The sequence below is a fragment of the Dysidea avara genome, chromosome 13 (genome assembly GCF_963678975.1).
Source record: "Dysidea avara chromosome 13, odDysAvar1.4, whole genome shotgun sequence".
Classification (NCBI taxonomy): Eukaryota; Metazoa; Porifera; class Demospongiae; order Dictyoceratida; family Dysideidae; genus Dysidea; species Dysidea avara.
Window position 1 is genome coordinate 15,973,501 of NC_089284.1, and position 23,353 is coordinate 15,996,853.

General features: G+C 38.3%; 1 protein-coding gene across 1 annotated transcript; it reads right to left on the reverse strand.

Annotated features, from left to right (window-relative positions):
- Positions 1-5,230: 5,230 nt before the first annotated feature.
- On the reverse strand, positions 5,231-23,318 carry LOC136242083 (vam6/Vps39-like protein). Its single transcript, XM_066033467.1, has 26 exons — positions 23,148-23,318; positions 22,942-23,019; positions 20,920-21,030; positions 20,252-20,451; positions 19,927-20,028; positions 19,592-19,699; positions 19,075-19,147; positions 18,630-18,666; positions 18,214-18,300; positions 16,325-16,439; positions 14,828-14,957; positions 14,219-14,367; positions 13,352-13,388; positions 12,688-12,740; positions 12,481-12,622; positions 12,165-12,251; positions 11,670-11,749; positions 9,587-9,685; positions 9,421-9,535; positions 9,000-9,128; positions 7,393-7,495; positions 6,980-7,025; positions 6,541-6,690; positions 6,056-6,190; positions 5,448-5,542; positions 5,231-5,397 (listed from the first exon to the last, which is right to left on the reverse strand). The coding sequence occupies exons 1-26, from the start codon at positions 23,218-23,220 to the stop codon at positions 5,292-5,294; spliced, it is 2,640 nt and encodes an 879-aa protein (XP_065889539.1). The 5' UTR covers positions 23,221-23,318; the 3' UTR covers positions 5,231-5,291.
- Positions 23,319-23,353: the final 35 nt, after the last annotated feature.

Here is a 23,353-nt window from a genome sequence, read left to right on the forward strand (position 1 = left end):
TTATCTTGATAATGATTCTTATTCTTATCCTCTTTACCAGTTTGGCACTGGAGGGCGTACACAGAAGGCAGAGCCTGTACGAGGTGTTTACCCATAGCCAATGATGTGACATGTAGAGCTGTTTCTACTGAAAGATAATTTTAGACATATAGTCAAGTGACTTAAGTAGTACTTGTTAAGTCAGAAATCTTATCACTTTCCCAACTATGTAGTTTGACAAAGTTTCCATCTGATTGTGGTTGATTTACAACAAGTACACAGAAAAATTTGGACTTTCAACTAGAGTAGCGACCATAGCACATCGATAAAAAGTACTGAAACAAGCTGGAGTAGTGCATGATATTAAATCACAGTAAAACAATAAGAAGTGTTACATCCCTACTGTGCATTTCCATAATGGTATCTTGAGCACAGTAGGGATATAACACTTCTTATTGTTTTACTGTGATTTAATACCGTGCACTACTCCAGCTTGTTTCAGTACTTTTTATTGATGTGCTATGGTCTCTACTCTAGTTGAAAAGTACAAACTTTTCTGTGTACTTGTTTGTTAACTTTTTTTTGTAAATAATTATCATGACTGGTGAACCCATGCATACCGCATCTGAAATGACGCCGTGCGCCCCAGCTATATCTGAAAAGCAAAGTATCCATTATGCTTCATTGTCAGCTATGTCCAACCCGTTACACAGCATTTCGGATCAAGAACTGTTTGAAAAGTGCCTCTGCAATCCATGCATACCGAAAGAGGAAATGGTGCCGTGTGCCACAGTTATATCAATTATTGTCTGAAAAATGAAGCATCCATTATGCTTCGTTGTAGGCTATGTTTAACCTGTTACACAGCAGTACAAATCAAAAACTGTTTGAAAAGCACCTCTGCAACCAAAACAACCACTATGAAAAATACAGATGATTTCCATTACGAAGGGAAGCCATCACGTGCTACCGCCTAATCGACAGTTTACGCTGTCAGCAAAGATGAATGGGACACAAAGGAGGACACTGGTAAGTCCATGAAGAATGTATTGTACGTACTGCGGTATTCCAAAAGGCACCTCTCAGGCGAAGCGACGTCGAACAGTGAAACAATCAAGCCCGTAGCCCTAGCAGTTATCGAGTTACGCTTGTCTGAAGGTATCAGTCAGTCAGTCAGTTACTTAGCTACTCAGTCAGTAGAAAATTCCATTAAATAAACTTTTTTTTAAATTTCATAGCAACTTGTTGAAAGCGTTTCTGGTCGATCTGAAAGCTTGTTTGGGCTTAATTTTACTTAACCAATACTGCCTCATCGTTGTCAAAGAAAATTGAGGCAGTTTTTTGGGTGATATTATTTTGTGGGCCATGCCTACTCCTTTGTGGTCCCTACTATACACTATTATCATAGTGTATGATAACTATCGTAGCGTATGATAAATTGCAAAGATTTATTATCTTGATAAATTAATTCATTATCTTATTTATGATGCCAATTACTACAATACAATTGAAATAACAGTGCTAGGTTACTTTCAAGGTTCTACTATCAAGAATTTGTTGAATTTATATAAAGACATAAAGACACCAAGTCTGTTATTAAGGAATGGTTAGATGCTGCTGCCTCTGCCAGTATTTCTGCCTTTCACAGAATATTTCTGGCAAGAAACTGTAAAGAGTGATGCACCAACTAGATATGTAGTAGTATTTTATTTTTGTAATACAATAGTTAGTTAGTGTTTTCATTTTGTAATTTAGTTTTTACATCATTAGTGGTAGTGTCTATGGTTTTCTCTTTCTCTAGCTACTCTACCTATTGGTAGTGTCACTCCATAAAATATCTGTTTATACTATATACACCTAATATATGCTGTCTCTCTCCTTGAATGGCACATATAGTTTTAGATGCTAGCCTATATTTGGTATGGTAATTATCACTTAAGACTATGCCATATATACTACAGTAAACATACTGTTTATAGAATTGATCTATATACAGTAACTACATAGTTGACTGCCTTTCAGCAGAAATATATAGGAAGTTAATAATCCTGAACATAGTATAGACAATTTGATGAACCACAATCATTATCAATTACAGTCTGTTAAATGCGATGTCATGTTAGTAAACAAGTAACATGCACAACTATAAATTGGAGTGACATTTCATGATCAGATACACGGTTCCAACTACATGGATAGGATCATGATGAAGTACTCATTTCTGCTAGTATTTATTGCTACTGGTTTAGCTTATGGGGATGAGACACTTGGTATGAGCAAGGACAATCCTGGTGTTTCTTGTAATGAGATATACCAGTATAATCCTACTAGTAGGGTGAAAGTGTGCAAGTTCTGGATAAAGACTAGTGAAGGATTGTTTGAGGTCACTTGTAACATGAAGCTAAAGTGTGGTGGTGTTGAAGGAGCAAGTTGTTGACGTAGACATGAATCGAGATGATAGTTGTCCAGGAATATGGCAAAATGTCACCACTCCCAAGAAACTTTGTATAGGTAGCATCGCTGAATGTTCTCCTGCACAATTTGATGTGAAGGGAGTTGAATATCAACATGTTTGTGGACAAGCTAAAGCTTATCAAAAAGGGGCACCTGATGCATACCAATCACAATTGCAATCTGTTGATCGTGCATATGTTGATGGTATTTCCATCACTTTGGGATCACCACCACGTAAACATGTGTGGACCTATGCTCTTTAAGTGATGATTACAACAATCCAAATTGGAACTGTCCATGTGCCACTTATCCTGGTCCCCCTCCACCTGACTTTGTAGGGAGTCACTACTACTGTGAGTCTGGAGATGTGGGGACATATGAAGTAGCTCCATACTTCCTGTCAGACCCTTTATGGGATGGTGCTGGTTGTGGTAATGGACGCCGTACTCAGATTGGTATGTCGTGGTCATATAGGAAACTACCAGTGTGTGTAGCTGAGAATTTCGAAGTTCGTATCTGTAAAAACGATGATCATGATAATGAGGATATTGCTGTTGAACAGGTTGAACAGGTTGAACTGTATGTGCTTTAGATAAGCAATTTCAGCTGTTAGACTGTATAGCTATAGTGCAATTGTCATTGATGTATTATTTAATATATGTAGTAGCTACTGCACTTTTTGTGATCAATATGTTGTATCACTTGACATTAAATACTGATCACAATATTCTATAACAGAAAGAGGGTAGCCTTCCATCAGAAAACATTCAATCACAGACAAAAGTGCAAACTCTGCATGTAATTAATGTAGGGCTTGGTGATTTATAAATAAACGTATAAAGTGTTGCAATAATAACAAACCAATTGTTTCAGCACCATCAAAGTCTCCTTGTATATAGGTTCTATACTATATTTGTGTGTACCAAACTGAACATTTACTTTGTAATGCAGTTATGCAGAGGACTCCATCGCACAGCAGTCCCATCCTAAATTGTTTCTGGTAATAGTTTAATATAACATTTCTTTGGTAATGACCACTTAGCTATATAAGACTGCCACAATATGAAGCACTATTACAGTCAAAATACTATATAATATTATAGAATTGATCTAATTGCCATGTTTATACAGTAGCTACATAGTTGACTACCTTTCAGCAGAAATATAGGAAGTTAATGGTCTTGAACATAGTATTCATAGTAGTGTAATCTCCCAATTATGCTATAGACAATTGATGAACCACAATCATCGTCTGTTAAATGTGATGTCACGTTAGTAAGCAAATGACATGCAGGGGCTGATCCAGAGTTTAGAAGGGGGGGTGCACTTTGCTGAAAAGTTGAAGAGCAAAAAAAAAGGTCACAGCAATAATGGCTGTCCTTTACCAAATGTATATATTTAAAGATCCTTATTCATAGCTTCATAGTTAAGTCACACTGCCTCATGAACACTGTGACTGCTTTATTAGAGTGGTTGACTGCTCTATTAGAGTATCTCGATATTGTATGATGCAATTTTTTTTTTTTTTTTTGAAAGAGATGAAAGTGGGATCCGCCACTGACATGCACAACTATAAATTGGAGTGACATTTCATGATCAGATATACAGTTCCAACTACATGGATAGGATCATGATGAAGTACTCACTTCTGCTAGTATTTATTGCTACTGGTTTAGCTTATGGGGATGAGACACTTGGTATGAGCCAATCCTGGTGTTTCTTGTAATGAGATATATCAGCATAATCCTACTAGTAGGGTGAAAGTGTGCAAATTCTGGATAAAGACTAGTGAAGGATTGTTTGAGGTCACTTGTAACATGAAGCTAAAGTGTGGTGGTGTTGAAGGAGGATGGATGCAATTGCAAGTTGTTGATGTAGACATGAATCGAGATGATAGTTGTCCAAGAATATGGCAAAATGCCACCACTCCCAAGAAACTTTGTACAGGTAGCATCGCTGAATGTTCTCCTGCACAATTTAATTTGATGTGCAGGGAGTTGAATATCAACATGTTTGTGGACAAGCTAAAGCTTATCAAAAAGGGGCACCCGATGCATACCAATCACAATTACAATCCATTGATGGTGCATATGTCGATGGTATTTCCATCACTTTAGGATCACCACGTAAACATGTGTGGACCTATGCTGTTGGTTTAAGTGATGACTGTTATAACTGTCCATGTGCCACTTATCCTGGTCCCCCTCCACCTGCTTTTGTAGGGAATCACTACTACTGGAGATGTGGGAACATATGAAGATACCCATACTACCTATCAGACCCTTTGGAACAGTACTGGTTGTGGTACTGGTAATGGATGTTGTGCTCAAATTGGGATGCCGTGGTTCTATAGGAAACTACCAGTGTGTGTAGCTGAGGATTTGGAAATTCGTATGTGTAAAAATGAAAACCATAATAGTGAAGATATTGGTGTTGAAAAAATTGAACTGTATGTGCTTTAGATAAGCAGCTGCACAGATACTGTTAGGCTGTATAGCCATAGTGCAATTATCTATGTAGCAAGCATGGTAGCTTTTGTGATTATTGTTGTGTCATTTATAGCACTAAATTTGTTACTAAAATACTGTGGTGGTAATGGGATTCAAGACAAAAGAAAATTCTTCACTGGAAAACATTTATTCACAGGTATAATACCACAACTGAACACTGAAAGCATTCCAAACTGGTAAAATTTGATAAGACAATATACTTAGAGTTGCATGTATACACACACACACACAAAAGAAAACAATGGACTAGTCATGAAGACATTATTTGTTACTACACTGATGAAGACTTATTTTAAAATTGTCCATTTGTAAATTCACCACACAACAAAAACAATTGTACAAGAAACATCATAGTTGGTCTGAAAACGTGTCCTCTTTCTTCTGTCCTCTGTCTTCCTTTGCCTTCCAGCAAAAATAATGAGCTACTTCCCCAGATGGATATCTTGCTATAGCACTTGAAGGAAACACAGAATTACATGTGATGTATACAAGTCCAGTACCAACCTGGTCTCTGTAAATCTCTTGTTACATATCGAACACAAACTGTCCTCTGTTACTAAGCAGCGAGGTCTCTCAGTAACAATTCTCTGCTGCTGGACCTGCCAGTCATCATTATAATTGAACTACATATATAGTTCCAAGAAATTAGGCACATATATTTTTTGACATATACATACATACATACATTACATACACACATACATTTTTTTTCCTATACAGTGGAACTTCAGTTATCTGGAATTTCAATTAGCCAAAAGCCAATGTTGTACTATTGATAAATTAGCTTTACTGCACACAGGTGGTCCCCAGGGGTTCTGGTAACTGCATGCTATACCATGTATAGTAATTTTGGTAAAAACCTTCATGCAACCCTATTTCCACTGGCTCAATGTGAGTACAAAGTGGCCCACACATCCCATGACTTCTGCTCCATTTTCTTCAACAGTATTCAGTTTTGTAGCTAATACACTTCAAACTTGAAGTGATAGGTCCAGTGGTAAACTACTGGTGGAGCAGTAGATGTCTTAAAATGTGCTATTTTGCTCTGGGTCGTTAAAATGCTTATAAAAACCCTGTACTAGTAGCTGCCTTATACAAGTCAGAAGACTAACCTGAAGGTGTTCGGCAAAGAAGAGACTTCTCAGGACATGATTCTGTTTTCTGGTGACATGTTTCTCTTGACAAACAATTGTGAGAAAGTTTTTAATATTTTTAATTGAAGTGCTTTTTGGCAGTAAATCCAATACCTACACAGAACACAAAGACACCATATAAAGCTATTAAAATACTTTAAGAAAAGTTGTTTCCTGTCTAGCCATACATGCGGTATACATGTGGTAGAAAATTTTTATGGTCTAACAAAAAAAATTCACAAATATTTTTCAAAACAGCTAGTTCATTCATTGCTTTGCTCTTCATTCTCAAAAATAATTTAGCCCAGGCCAATGATGCTATTCATATGGAGACTGAAAAAAAAGTTGAGTAGAAAGTTTAGTCAGTTGGGATATGTGGCTGGATATGAAATATGAAATGCTGCCATTTTTGCCAGTTTTTACTATAACACGACAGACAGACAAATGGACATTACAGTAGTGACCTTGACAGTATCAATAAGATCGTGGTGTATAGTTAACACCCTCAGGGCAGCATTGACATTTGGTTCTGGCTTGATACCTCCAGGCAGTGATATTCCATAATCATCCATATTAGGAGGTGATAGGTACATCTTGATGAGTGACAGGTATACCTGAAATGGACAAAGTGTTAACTATGGACACCATAGATAGTATATTCTTTGTACGAAGAATATGCTATTATGCTGATACACATGTGCATCACATTCATGCATACAAGCACACAACTACACTACATATGCCCACCCACCCCCACACACACACTCACCCACAAACCACACACCCACGCACGCACGCACGCACGCACGCACACACACACACACACACACAATTTTGTCAACATTACACACACACACATAACACACACAATTTTGTTAACATTCAGTGTTAAGTTATGTTAACCTCTCTGCTATCTTCTTTGTCCAAATCATAGTTCTTCCTACAGTACCTGTGAGTGCAGTACATTAACAAAGGCAGGTCTAGGTTGGTACAGTGAAACCTGCTATTAATGTGGTCACCTTTGGGTCAAACCTTATCAAGCAGGTATGTAGGAAGGTATGTAGGTAGGTAGGTAGGTCCCTTTGTAGACGAACGTATAACCTGGCCAGCTTAGAAAGGTTACCTATAGTCCATTTTTCAACTAATTCCAACACCAAAACCCATTTTAATCAGGCATATTTACACTACATCTTCAATGTGGAAGCCATTGATAACCTACAAAAGATTGATATTTTCTAAAACAGTTTTTATCCCTTATCTCTTCACTACTACCAGTGACCAATTAGACCAGGCTTCACTGTAATGATAGTACTAACTCTTCAGCCATTTCAGGTTCCTTCATCACATGAGCATATATTGCCAGGGCAACCTCATGTCTACCAAGACGACACAGCAACAAGGCACGCTCTTCAAATAAATCTATTCAAAAAGTCAAGTATGATGCAAAGTCATTTTGCCATAAATACACAGAAGACTAGTTGTATCAAATGGTACGGTAGTACCATTTAAGAAGGGATCGCCCCAAGAATTTCACAAAATTCCACGACATCTTACGTGACAAAAATCACTTTTACGGAATAGTACTAGTCTTTATTTTATTTTATTATCAATTTATGTCAACAGACAGAGGTTACACAGAAGGCATAAGCTTGTACAGTCCATATAATGTATTACAAAACACTTACAGGTGGCCGGATATATTTAAAAATTACCAAAACTCAAATTTAGTTTCACTGCCCGACTGACCACAGTCATAAGGCTAGAGGCCAAATGAAGCAGTGTATGGCCACCATTTTATACCACAATAACAACTCACCAGTGGGATGTGGTTCCGACGAGTGTAGGCCCTCTGTACCTGGTCTTTTCTTTTATCTTCAATCAGGCTGCTTGTCTTCTTCATCATCCAACGAAACCATATATCAAGGCCTGTATCACCACTTTCTTTCAGCAGCATATTTAGACACCACAGAATTATTTCAAAGTAGGATTTCAGAAGCGCTTCATTTATGCTAGATATCTGCAACTTCGTGACTGGGATCCTGTTCACGATAGGTTCACAAGCTAGCTGCACACCTCTTCACCGACTCAAGATACTCTAATACAACAGTCATGTGTGATATTCTAATAGAACAGTCACGAGTTACACTGTAGCTGCTGTGCTACAACAAAAAACTAAACAAACTAGTATTTAAAAGAATTTTAAAAGAAGTAGGGATCTATGCAATAAACAAGAGATGAATGATGGTATTACAGCATAACTCAGTGGGAAAGTCCCTGCTTTGGCACATTAGCTATAACAATTATATTGTTTAATGCCAAAGTAGGCACTTGTCCACTGAGCTATGCTGTAATACCATCATGCATCTCTTGTTTCACTATTTTTATTACATAGATCCTTACTTCATTTTTAAATTTTTAAAATACTAGTACAAATACAGGAAACTTCACGCTCACCATCCCTACTGAAGTTGGGTTACAATATAGAGAAGGCGACTACCTGGATCCTTAAGCTTATAAATTGTTGGCCAGGTAAAAAGTTTAGCTAACACCAAACATGTCTAAGTGAAATACTTGTTGATATTTTATAATACAATATTGATCTGGTGCATTACAACTAAACTATTGGTATGGCTTAAATGCTACACCTCTAGTTCTAGACACACACGCAAAAGTAGCTTTAAACATCTACACTAATGAAAGAATTGTGTTGACAAGCTGACTGCAGTATATTTACAGCAGTCCACACTTTGTACGTACGTAATATCATACTCCATAAAAAGACTGTGTTTAAAATTCACACAATTGCGGTGGTCAAGAAATAGATGACATCAACTGTGGTATGTTGTTAAGCACTAGTTAATAGCAGTATCCCTCCCCCCCTTCCCCCAACACATGGTACAACACAATATGTAGTATATCATACCATCACTGGGGAAGGAGCTGATTAGTTCAGCTGGTATGTAATGTAGTGAACGCTCCAGAAACTTTAGCAGTTTTCTTCTGACTTTACCCAACTCTCCTGGCTCCTGTCCTGCCTTAACCTGTGCTTTCCCTAATACAGTAAGAGTTGTATGTATCAGTAGTGTTTGTGTATATGAGCATTACAGTCATCACATAGGTGTGGCTACAATTAGCTAGTATTCATGAGTACTCCAATGTTGTTATTATATTACTGTGCAAAACCTCACATGGAGTATAGAGATAAAAATTATCCTTAACAGTTAGTCTAGTCCTGCCAGTTTAGTCTTGAATTGTATTTGAGTACTCTCTACGTAGCATAGAAAGTACTTAAATACTAGCAATATTACAGTACAAATACGGTGAATAGACAGACAACTACCAACCAGCCATGGTCTGGCGATATTGTTTGAGTAACTTCTCAACTTTGTCCTTGTAATTCTTTATCAAGAAATTATGAAATACCGGAGTAGGATCTGACCAATGGTGTACCACATGTTCCTGTAAGGGAGTGGGTTGATGATGTCATGTTGTACAGGATACTATGCATACCAAATATGGAACTACTAGTCCAAACGCATTCTTCCTCAAGTGTTCTAAAACTTTCTGTCGAGGAAGTGATTCTATTTCTTGCATGTCTTCAGTAAATATCTAAATCAATATAAATAACATCACAGTAATTACTCTGACTAAATACAAACTGTACACTGTGTTGCATATGTGAGTTCACATGATGACAAACCACAATAACTTTTATCACTGAAATTTAAATAACCAGTCAGTATTTGAATACAGTAAAAAAGGAATCTCAATAAATTTGTAGCTCTTTAACAAGCTATAGTTATATTCCGTTACGAGGGTGATATCATTGTTATTACATGGAGCCAAGGATGAGTGCAATAACAATGATATCATCTGAGTATATGGGATATAACTATTTTTACATCCTAGTGTGCGGGAGTCTACGGAAAGCAACTGAGTTCTGGTTTTCCATTTGTGAGGTTTTAGTGTTCGAGATGACAGTTGTCTAGCCTTTTAGTTGCATGGATGAGAAGCCTATAGAGAAATGACGGTGCCCGGGTAACTCACCATATTGCTTAGGGCTACCAGAGTGGGATTGCAAGGCCTGTTGGTACAGAGCAAAGAAGCTGATGGTCTCAACCTGACCTCTGAGTCGGTAAGAACTGTAAATGATGACAATAGCACAAAACCAATGGCGAAAAAAACAGAAGTTGTTGCTACAATTACACAAGAAGAATAAAGTATTGTTGCCATCAACCTAATACTACCGTAAGCAACTAAGAAGTTGATAAATCTTCCAAAGGATGTATTCCTAAAAGCACTTCACACAATACTTCATGGGCAGTTCATGTCTACTAGCAGTGGGTTGAGCGGCGTAACAAAATGTACGGATGTTGCATATCCGACTGATCTCCGTGAGAAGAAATATGACACTGCAGAGCTTATGATAACGTCCGGACACCGGACAAAATCCGGTCAAATTGCATAGATGTCTGACCATAATGCAATTTGTCCGGACACAGTGTCCCATCAAAGCATAAAGAAGGAGCCTAAGGGCTGAGCTGGCATGCTATCAACAATAACATTCACTTGGTTGCCAGGAGATAGTATACATTCTTACAACCCAAGGGAGTGACCATAAATGTACCATTGCCAACCCTCTGGTGTACTTTAACCACATAACAGCTGCAGTAAGGCATGTGATGTCTTACCACTATAATGTTTATTTGCTATGTTACAGTAGACATGTTGGGTATTCATCTCATGTCCAGTCAATTTTGGCAATTGTCCGGCCGATTTTGGTTTGTCAGGACATTGTGGCAGGACAACAGAGAATTCTTATCATAAGCTCTGCACTGAGATTGTTTGTGACTGTTCACAGCATTTTGCAAGTGAAGTGGGACGGGCTGATGGCACAGAATATCCACCCAAGACATTGTACCAATTGTTTTGTGGCCTTCTTCGATACACAAGAGGAAAACAAATGGATCCAGTAAACTTTTTTAAACAGAAAGAATCCATTGGCCATTGCCATTGCTCCATCAAGGCACTACGCCACTATGAAAAGGTATCTGATGTACAAAAGAAAGCTGCTTGTAATACTCCCACTGGAAGATCTGTGGAAAGTTATAGCAATGAAGTTGAGAGGTTAAAAGTGGACAGAGGACATTGTGCAAGCTCCAGTGCCAGTAATTATGAGATGGTGAAGAGTATGGTGTTGATAACTCTGCTATGCTACTTTGTCCACTACATGTCACTGTGTTCAACCATTAGTAGAGTATGCATTTTTATCCATTGGTACTAAACCACTTGTGGTTGCTATTGTGTCATGAACAAGTGGCTCAGCCACAGGGTGATAAGTTAGTTATCACTGGATGATAACTAATTTATCGCACAGTAGCAGAGCCACCAACTCTAGCAGTATGGTAGTTATATAGTGCGGCACTTTGACATCCCCACACACCAGGATTTAAGAATCAATACTTCTTGGTGGCTAGCCAGATTACTAACCATTTCAGCAACACCAACAAAAATACATTTTAGGACTGGTATATATTTGCATTCTGGTTAGAAAGCAGCCTAACTAACAATAACAAAGGATATAACAGCTTACCCTGAGTGCATCTGTTGGTTTCTCAACCTTTTTGAATACCCAGGTGGAATATTCAAATATTAGCTGTAACCCTGATGGACCTGTAACAAGATGGTACGAAAAGTGACACAAACTGTATACAGCCACAATTCTAAGTGACACATGTAGTAGGCCAGACAAACTAGATTCTCATCTATAAGATTTCAATGATGGCAGGTCATTTTTAGCGAAGAAAATGTTCCAAATTCACTACCATAGCAGGCCATCTTTAGTTGAAGCCATCTACAGGCAAGAGACATTTCCTGTGCTGTATAATGGTAGTCAACATTTCCCATGTTGTTGTAAATACGTACAAGTAATATTTAGTAACAGGGATGAAAAGTATGTGAGCAAGATTAATATACAAGTGTGTCTCTGGGCTACTCACATTTCACTTTGCATAAGAACACAACAGAACACTACACATGCAGGTGGCAATAATGTATACACAATCAGATACTACACAGTACACAATACCTAATCCCTGCAAGTAGTTGATGATGTGTTCAGTGCCGGCTAAAGGACTGTACATGTCTTGGCTGCGATCTGACAGTAGCTTGAGAGCTAAGAAATTATGCAAGTAATTCACTTCAGTTATAAATGTGATAATATTACCATGCATATTGTATGGCGCAAATATAAGTAGTAGACAAATCACTGGACACATGAATGCGTCCTATACATACCACACAAACACACATGCATGCACACATAGACAGAAATGCATGCACACAGACAGACAGACACACACACACAGACAAACACACACACACACAGACAAACATACACACACCTTTATCATGATTCCCCTTCACATTGTACAACTCCACTAATTCAATATATCGCTCATGTTTAGTTAAGACTCGCTCACTCTCTGCTAAGTGCATCGTGTTGCCACGTAATCGTATGAAAGAACTGATAAGTGGAGAACTAATCTGTTAGTGGAGAACATTTACAATACCCATAGTAACCATAGTAACAGTCACACACTGGTACTCACTTTGACATAACATTTCAGTAGTGTAGTATCAATCAATTGTGCTCTGATTTCCTCTAAAAAATGTTATCCTTCATTTAAATACAGCATCTACACACACACACACACACACACACACACACACACACACACACACACACACACACACACACACACACACACACACACACACACACACACACACACACACACAGACACACAGAGGCAGTGGCTAAAGAGGTGGGTGGCAATGAAAGATTGAGTTTGACGTACACAACAAGACTGTACAGTGTACCTGTGTGGACGTCATTATGGGAAAGTTGAAACATACCTTATGTAAATTTTAAATTTTAGAACCTTTGAGATACAGTGGCCTTGCAGAGTTTTATTTTTACACATATGTGACAGTTTTATCAGACCGACTGACTACTCTGTTAGAGTATCTTGATCTTAAAGAACATACTACACTGAGATAAGGCATACATTGTTGAGCATTGTAGCTCTACAATTACCTTATTGCAGCAGTCTTTGTTACACTGCTGTGTGGTGCTAGGTAAATAATGTATTCAAGCACTACTTACATCAAATTTCAGACTTTAAGAAAATGTCAGAACAAGGGACAGTGTACCCAAGTATATGTGCTATTCCAGACATTTTCAAATATGCATCTAACATGTATAATTCTTACCAGATGGCATAGAATCTTCACCTTTGGAGAATCTAACCTGTGAAGACATCAGTATGAATCACACACGTCATGTGCCACACATACACAGTGAGACATAAATCAGTATGCAATTTGATGCAGGGTTATATCAGGTATTGATGCCATGATGGTTATACCGGTATTAAATTTATTCGCTAAACAGGTTTGAATTTTCAGCTGTTTCTCCTAGAAATGTAGCTATTGTTTTATTGTTGGAATGACCATACCTGACCATTTCACTTCAATGTCTTGTTTGCTGGTCATCATAGGTTTCATCAAATCTTGATTGTCACAGAAAACAACATAAGAGTCTCCTGACTACGTATACGTAATGGTCTTAATATATTCTTCCTGAATTGCAGAGTTAAATCAGTTCTTACTAAGCACCTTTACACTAGATTCTCCTAACAGAACCCACCAATCGTAGAAGGTAAGTATTTGGACAAATCCTTACTATAAACAACTCAGTCAAATAAATATAATGGTTTGCTGCTAAAGTGAAACCTGAAACTCATTTTGGAGATGTACACTATTCTGACAAAGCCACTGAACACGCCACATTTAATTACTTGCTAAAGGCAAGTCACCATATGTGAACAGTGGCTGCACAGTAGGAAGAGTAGACTATCCTGCAGTATTGTACAATATGATTAACAGTGCGAGTTGTTCTACAAGATGTATCTGAGCCTATATCGATTTCATCTCTAGTGCACATGCAGCATATCACAGTGTACTAGAGTTACATTAGTTCACTAAATACTACAAGTAGTAGCTGTATAAGCCTCTTATATCATATACCAACATTCAGTCCTTTATTCATTCTTTAATTCATACAAAATAACATTGTACCTGATTGAGGAAATCAATGAGACATTTTGTAGCTCTAGTTAATGCCTCCCCTTCAAGTGGTGGGGGTTCTGTTGGATGTAGATTACTCAGTGAGCTCTGAAATTCACTAGGTAACAGGCCCTTGTAGAGACCAATCACCTCCACCGGATCTGTACAATATAACAACCAAATTATTATAAAAAAATAATTGCACACAATACACAAAATTGATATTTACATAAAGGGACAGTAAAGAAAAGCTTTTCTTTCCACAAAAGAACTGAAAACAAAGCACACAAGTTGTGGACGAGTACTCTGAAAGAACATATGTTTAATGCATTAACATAGCTCTCTTGAAAACATACTCAATTTAATAACCACTAATACAGTGGACCTGGACTCTCGGTTATCTGAGTCTCAATGGTAAGTGTTCAGATAAGTGAATTGGTTGGATAACTGAAAGCCCATACATCTACAGAACTCTGTTGAAATACTCTAATAGAACATACACCTGTACTACTATAAAAATACTCTAATGGAACAATCATTTCCAATGAGGGTACGGATAAATGAGGGTTTACTGAATTACATAACCAAAGGTAGTTACAGTGCAAACACCATGCTGCTCACCTGCATCTATTTTGGTGTAAATTTCCAGTGACTTCTCAAAGTTGTGCTGGGCAAACAGGTTGAAGGCATACAGTCGTCGGATCTCTTTCATCCTGTACTTGTTGTCCTCTGGACTCTCATCAACTAGTTCCTATAGTAACAACACAAAGGTCAAATAAAACAGCAGGCAATTTCCTTCAGATCACATGTAGGCATGTTAAAAATTAAAGAACAAGGTATCATGCAGTTGGCAAACTCGTAATACTACTACAAACACGTGTTATGGCATATGACTACATCGATCATCACTGTAACTTTTGAAATAGCCTAACACTCAGCAAAGCATTAGGCCTTTGTCCACCAGAAATGATATTTTAAGCTCTGGTCATTAGATGTAGCATGTACAGTGATATCTCACTAAAAGGGGACCAAAAACACGTCCCAATAGTAAAGTGGCCTTAATAATGACAAAAATTAGGAATTTTAAGTTTGATTAGGGATCATAGAAAAAAAACAAGGAAACAAGGGAGGTCGCCTACACCTGCAGATATACTAGTGAACATTTAATCCCCAATTCAGGCTATACTCCCTACTTTTTTTCTATGATCCCTAATCGAACTAATTTTACTTTGTATTTGTTTATTTACTTATTGTAACATTACTATAACTGGTGAACCCACACATACTGCATCAAAAGAAAAGATGGTGCCAGAGTTAATGTTTTTGTCTGAATACATGCCCAAGCTATCAATTATTGACTACAAACAAAGATGCCTCTGCAATCAATCCAGTCACCACAGATAATACAGACAATTCCCGTGGGAAGCCATGCATCACGCTAATGCGAATCGACACTTTGGACTGTCAGCAAAAAGAAATGGGACACAAAGGAAGACAAAGGTAAGTCCATGATGTGTGCATGTGCTGTGGTATACCAAAAGATACAAAGTGATGCCGAACAGTGAAAAAATCAAGCCCGTAGACTTAGCCATTATTGAGTTACGCTTGTCTGAAGGCATCAAGGCAGGCAGTTAGTCAGTCATTAGAAAATTCCATTGAATAAATAAATAAATTTTTTTTGTAGCTACCTATTGGAAGCATTTAGGGCTGTACTGAAGGAATTTTTGGGCTTGGTTATACCTAACCAATACTGCCAAGGCACCAGGATGGTATTGTAAAGCTGGATTTTGGTGGCAAACCTCCATGATCCCTAATATACAGTACATGTTAGCAATTTGGGACCTACTAAAGGTGATCAGGTGGTCTCATTAAAGAGGTAACTGCTGAGTGAGGTTTCACTGTACGTATAAAGAACATACCTGAGCTTCAACAATTTCACCACTCTGTGGGATAAACTGATACCAACACTGAGTTTGCTGACACAAAACATGACAAAATCTACCATTCACAAATGTTGTAAGGCTGAACAACTATTCTATCATTAACATCTACATACAAATACACACATACATTAAAGTGCACCCTACAATACATACACCGGTTGACAATATCACTTACACAAATTTGCATGGCGAGGTCATAGTGGCATTGTTGTACTAAGTGTTGTACTTGTACATCATAAGGGACTGGATTGAGCTTGAACACATTGTGACTGTTGGCCACAAAAATATGCCTGCAGCAAAAACATACAAGGATCCACACATTCATATATGAAGAGTTGCTTTAGCACTTGATCTAGATATGTAAACTCGGTAAAAACTCACACTACTGCCATATGTGTGGCAACAGTGGTAATATTTGTGTTGTTGGTGGTTGCTCTAAGCAGCCAGACCGTGACAAGGTGTGTTGGTAAGCACAAATGCAAACAGGATTTAGAGCTCATCTTAAGGAACAGAGCCAGTTATCAAAATCAATATAACAACCTGGGGAATTTCAAGCTGAAAAACAAATGACCTTATTTGGCAAGGTATGAAAGAGTACAAGGAAAGATGACCAACGAAAGGTAGAGCAAAAGTTACACAGCAAAGAATACGGGAAGAAGTACAGAATAAGGGAAGAAGTACAGAATAAGGGAAGAAGTACAGAATAAGGGAAGAAGTACAGAATAAGGGAAGAAGTACAATTGTATGACAATTCACAGAGGTATTTGTGGTTGGGGAAGTGTTCCAAGTAGCTGTTTTAGTGAAAGAAACTCTGTCACATTTTTTGAAGATGGACATATTTTAGAAGTTGATGCTATATTCCAAGCTGGCAGGGATAAGATAGAAGTAGAAATTCAGAGAAGTTCGAGAGGGTCCCGTTGAGATTTTGCTGCATTGCAAACACAACAGGCAGAGTTAATGATCCCATTTGGGGACGTACCAACACATATGGCCACTCAGTGTTAATAAAGAAACCACACTCTTACACAGAAAACCTACGTTCACTTTTGTAGGTTATCTCAAGCTTGACAGAAAACACCAATTTGTGGCCTTGCTCATAAGGTCTTCATTCTTACTGACAAAATGACAGAACAAGCCAAAGCAGCTACTAGGAACATAGTAATTTCATGTTATGGTATAAATACAGAGTGAGCTGAGTCCCCACATCACACTCCTGTTAGTGCATTTCAACACACTTCAAGATTTTCAGTGATGTTAAAGACTATGGAAAATCTTTATTGGTACAAACTGTTTAGTCAAAATACCTGGAAATGTGCCAGCAACACTCAAATTTTGGGATACCTCTGCCTTGGTTGACTTACTTGGACTTTTCACCAGTTACAAGTACATATCATATCTGGTACGGCCTGTGGCTATTCTGAATCAATATGATTTTATTTGCTTGTCCAGCGTTCTTTTTGTTTCACAAGCAGAGGTACAGTTAATGTCTTTAACTGGTAAACCTTTAAAACAAGGAATGATCCATTAGTATGATTACTGTGTGCAAGTTTCACTTGCCCTTGTTCAAGCTTTCAAAGAGTAAACAAGTTTTCATCTATTCTCTTTGTGTTTGATTCTTTGATCTTACCACATAAACTGGTTGTAGCTTAAAATTGCACTGTACAAATAAAGCTTGTCTATAGAATAGGTACAATTCAAGATCACAGTTTTCCAAAGACAGAACTCTCCCCTTTGTCATGCTTGGTAAAAGAGTCAAACCCATGAAAAATTTTCTATATAATGTACACTGAGTCTTTGGCTCCTTCTTCAGTATATGAAGACAGCTTCGATGTCATATGTACATTAAAACTGGAAGCTAATTTCACTTCACTCACAGTGGTAACCATGTACACCAATATGGCGGATGTGTAGGTTTTACAGATATTATGTAATCTGGATCATAAGCTAAAACAAATCTGTGTGCACATATCTACATATACACCACAAAATTTGTAAACACCAATTGTACGGTGTTGCATGCAAATTGTACTACATAGCAACAGTGACATAGTAACGGTGACATACTTCCCACAGGCATGGTATTTGGTCTCCTTCACATCCGGTATAGACTGGAGTAATAACTTGTGATCTAGTGCCCGAACTTCTACACATCTAAAAAGCAGTATCACGTATTATGAATAGCTTCCATACATGTAACACTTGGAAGAAACAACAGAAATCATTATACAGTGGAACCTCACTTAAAAGCTATGGTGGCCAACTCTAGTAGGTCCCAAGCACAGCTAAGGTTCATTCATGAAGTCACCTCATTATTAAGGTCATATTTTTTTGGTCCCATGGTGGCCCTCTTATTAGTGAGGTTTCACTAAATTCACTGTAGTACACCCTCTTAAAGTACTCCCATTGAGTTGTAGTTAACCATAATATCAAAATTAAGAAAAGTATCATTCACTCATACATACAACACAGAATATACTTACTTTGGTAGTAATGCAATCAGAAATGGGCGACTCAAGACTAGAAACAACATTACAAAATGTAAACTAATTCTCATTCAACACACATGAGGAACAGAGTTGAAAACATTTCTGGCAAAAAATTGTTAGGAGTGGAAAACCGATCAATTTACATGATGGTTTAGTGCACGTCTAAAGCAAACAGCCTACTTGGAGGGCTGTTCTCTTCCCATGTTATAAAGTGAATTGCCATTGTAAACACCAGCCATTATAAATTTGTAATACTCATGTACTGCTGCTCCTTGAAAATGTAAGTATTAAGAAAATTTATAGCTTTTCCCCTGCAACCACGCAGCAAAGCACAATTAATGGAGGGATGGCTGGCGGAACAAACCCGAAAGGCATCAACAGTGAGCCCCAAAACAGACAGTTACTGTACAACACATCACAGCAGAACACAACTGCTCACCAATTCCATTGGGTGGCTCACTCCAGTTGGTAACATGGGACTGTGTTGGTCGAGCATGCTCATCAAGTATTATCTGTTATGAGTGAAATGTACAGCAACAGTTACTACATAATGGGACAGTCAAAGACATAAACACACTCCAATACGTAGCAGAACAAAACTTCTATAATTTTCATCTTTTCAGAGGGAAAATAACTATAAGGAATAGGACCATCTTTATCATGGCGGTTTCCTTACAAGTTGTTAAAAGAGGCTTTACTGTGCTGAAAAATCTCTGTATACAACATGTATGCCATCTGACAGTGTTAGCTTACCTTAATGTTAATTTTTCTGTTGGTGTTGTGAACTATGTAGTGTTTTTGTAGCAAAGACTTTCTTTAGTACCAACATTGTAAATAAGACAAAAAAATACCCCTCCCCCTCCAAAAAAAAACATACACCAACATTGTAGGGGGTTTTGAACCCTTAAGCCCAACTTTAATATGGATAAGCAGAGCATCATGAATGAGCTACATACCTGCACTTCATCTTTGAGAACCAGTATCTTGTCTTCCATTAGTGGTAACATCTCGGGCTCTGTGCGGCTCTGACCAATGGGAAACAATTCTTTAACTTGTCCATCAAGCTGTGATGTAGTACATTATGTCAGTGACCACTCAACAGTCATATGTGTACACTAGATGTATGTGTACTTGTACAGGTAAAATACATACATTAAATACAAGCTTCACCCTTTAAGTCACAACTGAAACACTTTAAGTAGACAATACAAAGGAAGGTTACAGACATACAACCAACAAAAACAGTTTAATACATCCATAGCTGCTAAACGCAGTATTGCTATTTACTCACCGACACACGATAGTAGAATAACTGATCCTTCTTCATACAAGCTATCAGTCCATTAGCATTCCATGCAATGTTCACTGGAGTATGGGGAAAACTAAGCTCCGGCTGTGGTGTAGGAGGATAGTGACAACAAATTTAAATAAATGCACTTGATACACAACACACATGCATGCATGCACGCACTCACACACATACATGCTATGCGCAACACACCCACATACGCACACCCACATATGTACACCCACATATGTAACACACACACACACACACGCGTACACACTACACACATGAGTACACACTACACACGCACGCACGCACACGCACACACCTGGAGAGTAACAAAATATTTATCTTTTAGAACAAAGAAGAGAAGCTTCCGTTTGGCAGCCACACAAATACGCAGGTAGGCTCCTTGTGCTCCACTGTGCAGTGTCTGCCAGTCAACAGCAAAACAGATCACACCTTTAGTCTTAGGAATACGTTCTGTCACTTGAAAGTATTCCAAATTCACAACTAGAATCTCTCCATCTGTGTACAAGGTCAGACACATTGAGGATGAACTAGTATGTCTACATACACACATAATCTACAATCTGAGAGATGTAACTTCTGCAGAAGGCCAAGGAAAATTTTTATGGTTTCTTTTGTGCCTGTGTTTAGTGTGGTACATTACTCTATAAGTGGTCGTGCACTGATAAGAAACCTACAAAACTTCCTCTTGGTGTACAAAAGGCACTAACAATGCATCCCATTAATCCCTTAAAATGTGTGAGTATGTACAATTGTGAGCATGTTTGCATGTGTGTGTGTGTGTGTGTGTGTGTGTGTGTGTGTGTGTGTGTGTGTGTGTGTGTGTGTGTGTGTGTGTGTGTGTGTGTGTGTGTGTGTGTGTGTGTGTGTGTGTGTGCGTGACTGTGCGTACTTGTCTGCATGACTGTGCGTACCTGTCTGCGTGTGTACACATGTGTAGAGCATACATGTATACTATGAACATACCAGCTAACATAAACAGCAGATTGTACTCTGTAACAAGGGCGACCTGTGTGACTGGTTTGGTGGTGAATTTCTTGAAAGTTCGCTCCAAGTCTGCTTCATATCGACGATGCTCTTGAAATAAATAACACACATCATAAACGCATGTACTGTTCACCCATGCATGCATGCACGCATCCACACGCACACACACGCACGCACGCACGCACACACACATCCACATGCGCACACACAACTAATTCAATTTTTCCATTCCCAAGTGGCACAACTCTATACGAAGAAATCGATGACTTGATCCTTGACAATCTGTTTATGGACATAGATACACTTCCCACCACCAATCCCAAGATGGAGGAAATTCCCCATCATTCCACCGAGGAGCAACCCTCCCCCAACCACCCCATTTCCCCAATAGAGGCAGGCAAACGGCACCTCAGGGCGCTAACTAACCTAAAGATCCCCATCATCCACTCCAGGTTAGAGGCCACCAAACCACTTCCACAACAACCAATTTATTTCTAGGAATGTAGTCCTCCTCCTATGGTGTTCTTAGACGTACACCAAACCTACTTCAAATGGTGAGGACATCTGATCAATACTTAAAATTAGAACATCTGCATCCCTCAACCACCATTTTATTTTATGTGTAGGTTGCACGAGGATCTTCATTGATTTTAAGAACCGAGGCAAAGCCAAGGTTTTAAAACATGAAGATCTGACGACGTGGTCTCTAACCAACTAAAGCGTTTTATATGGGCATATACGTAGGTGGAGTCATAATGGAATTGGATTAGATGTCGTTTTAAAATCGTCACACAATCTTAACATGAGTGTGGAAGACTGAACATAGCTGAAGAGAAACCGAAGCCAGCACCTTATCACTGCTTCCTGAAGACGTGAAGATCATTGTTTCGACAAGAAAACTGACCAGTTGCTGCATTTCACGTGACGTGGTGAAGAACAAGGCGTATTAATAAAAGTTTGAAGACACGGCTTGAGTGATTATGATGGCAACAACTTGTCACAAGTTGTTGGCTTATTAGGTATTTGTGGCACAACAGCAATATAAAGACCAGGCACGGTTTCACGTATGGACTACACTCACATTACAGATAACGCAAAATAACCATTCTACAAGGAAGCTTACCCATCTAGGTCTTCCATCAGTCTATCTACAGTTTATTTGACGACGAAATATGCTTAAAACACTATAGAAAACAGATGGCCGCTACGTTAAACAGAATTTTTCTGCTTCTGTACTTCTCTGTTCATCCTGGCAAACATAGCTACAATGCTAAACAGTGCCTCCCATAATCAAATTGTTTTAGGCAGGCTTATAAAAGGAATGGAGTGGTTAAACTCGTGTTGGCTTGGATGACTTCGCCCACTGCAGGCTATTAGCCTGTAATAAATATGCTTGGGAGAGCATAGCAAATCAACGATCAAAAGTGAGATTTGTAATGCTTGAGGTCTTTTCTGCCAGCAGGTGATTTTAAAGTCAAAGCATTTTATGCATACCATTTTCTCTAAGTGACATTAACAACAAGTTCATGTGTGGATGTACTTTAGCGCATTTGTTGTTGCTTAAGTGCAAGAGCTACGTACCTCTCTATAAAAGACCAATCATTTCACTTTTATTACCACCTCAACAATGAATGAAGCCAAACCTATTAGGATTGTCACTATTGTGGCAGTTGTTTTTCTAACTTGAGGTCTAATCTTATAGCAAGTCAAATTCTAACAACGTGACTGCTTTTAAAACAATCACACAAACTCCATTATTTGACTGTTAAAGTAATTCCAAAAGCTCAAAATAGGTAAATGATGGTCACTCACATAAAAATATGTACAAGTTTCCAATATTTCATACAAAGATCATAGTTTAAAAGGATTTAGTACAGATATATGCAGATACTTAGAGGTAGAAATTACCATGGATAGGTAAATTTTCTGTCAAAAATGTTCAACCATGTGACACTATGTAACTTCATACAGATGTACACACACAAACACTACCAAGCTCACCTTGAGAATACTTGTAATGGTAGAGCAGCAGATGGTTATCCCCCTGTGAACCTGTAGCGCATACTATAAACCTCTCACCTGCAAAAAAAAAGTGCTGGATGTAGCCCACACTGGTATACAATAAACATAGGCTGAAATCTTGGTCAGTTTTAAATACTGTCTCAAGTGCAGAATAGTGGACACCTTAATATGACGAAACAACTAACCCCACGTGGCTAACGCGGTAATGGTTAGTGGCAGTTTGTTCACTACAGCGGTAGAATCGAACGCGCGATGCATAACTCTTCTGGTACAATCTCACTGCCGTCTATTCCTGCATAATCTGTGCGTGCGGTGTTCCCCCTGATGCAAATACTCAAACCCACAATTGAATGTATCTACCTAAAACTTGTACACTAACTCCGTATACTTT

Bases quoted from the DNA above. Each gene is read 5' to 3' on its own strand.
- LOC136242083 (XM_066033467.1), bottom strand. From the start codon at position 23,220: ATGCATCGCGCGTTCGATTCTACCGCTGTAGTGAACAAACTGCCACTA. The intron at 19,148-19,591 runs GTATGTAGCTCA...CACTCATAACAG, and splicing joins TTCTCAAAGATGAAGTGCAG to ATAATACTTGATGAGCATGC. The intron at 6,191-6,540 runs GTCACTACTGTA...TGTTCTGTGTAG, and splicing joins ATCTTATTGATACTGTCAAG to GTATTGGATTTACTGCCAAA.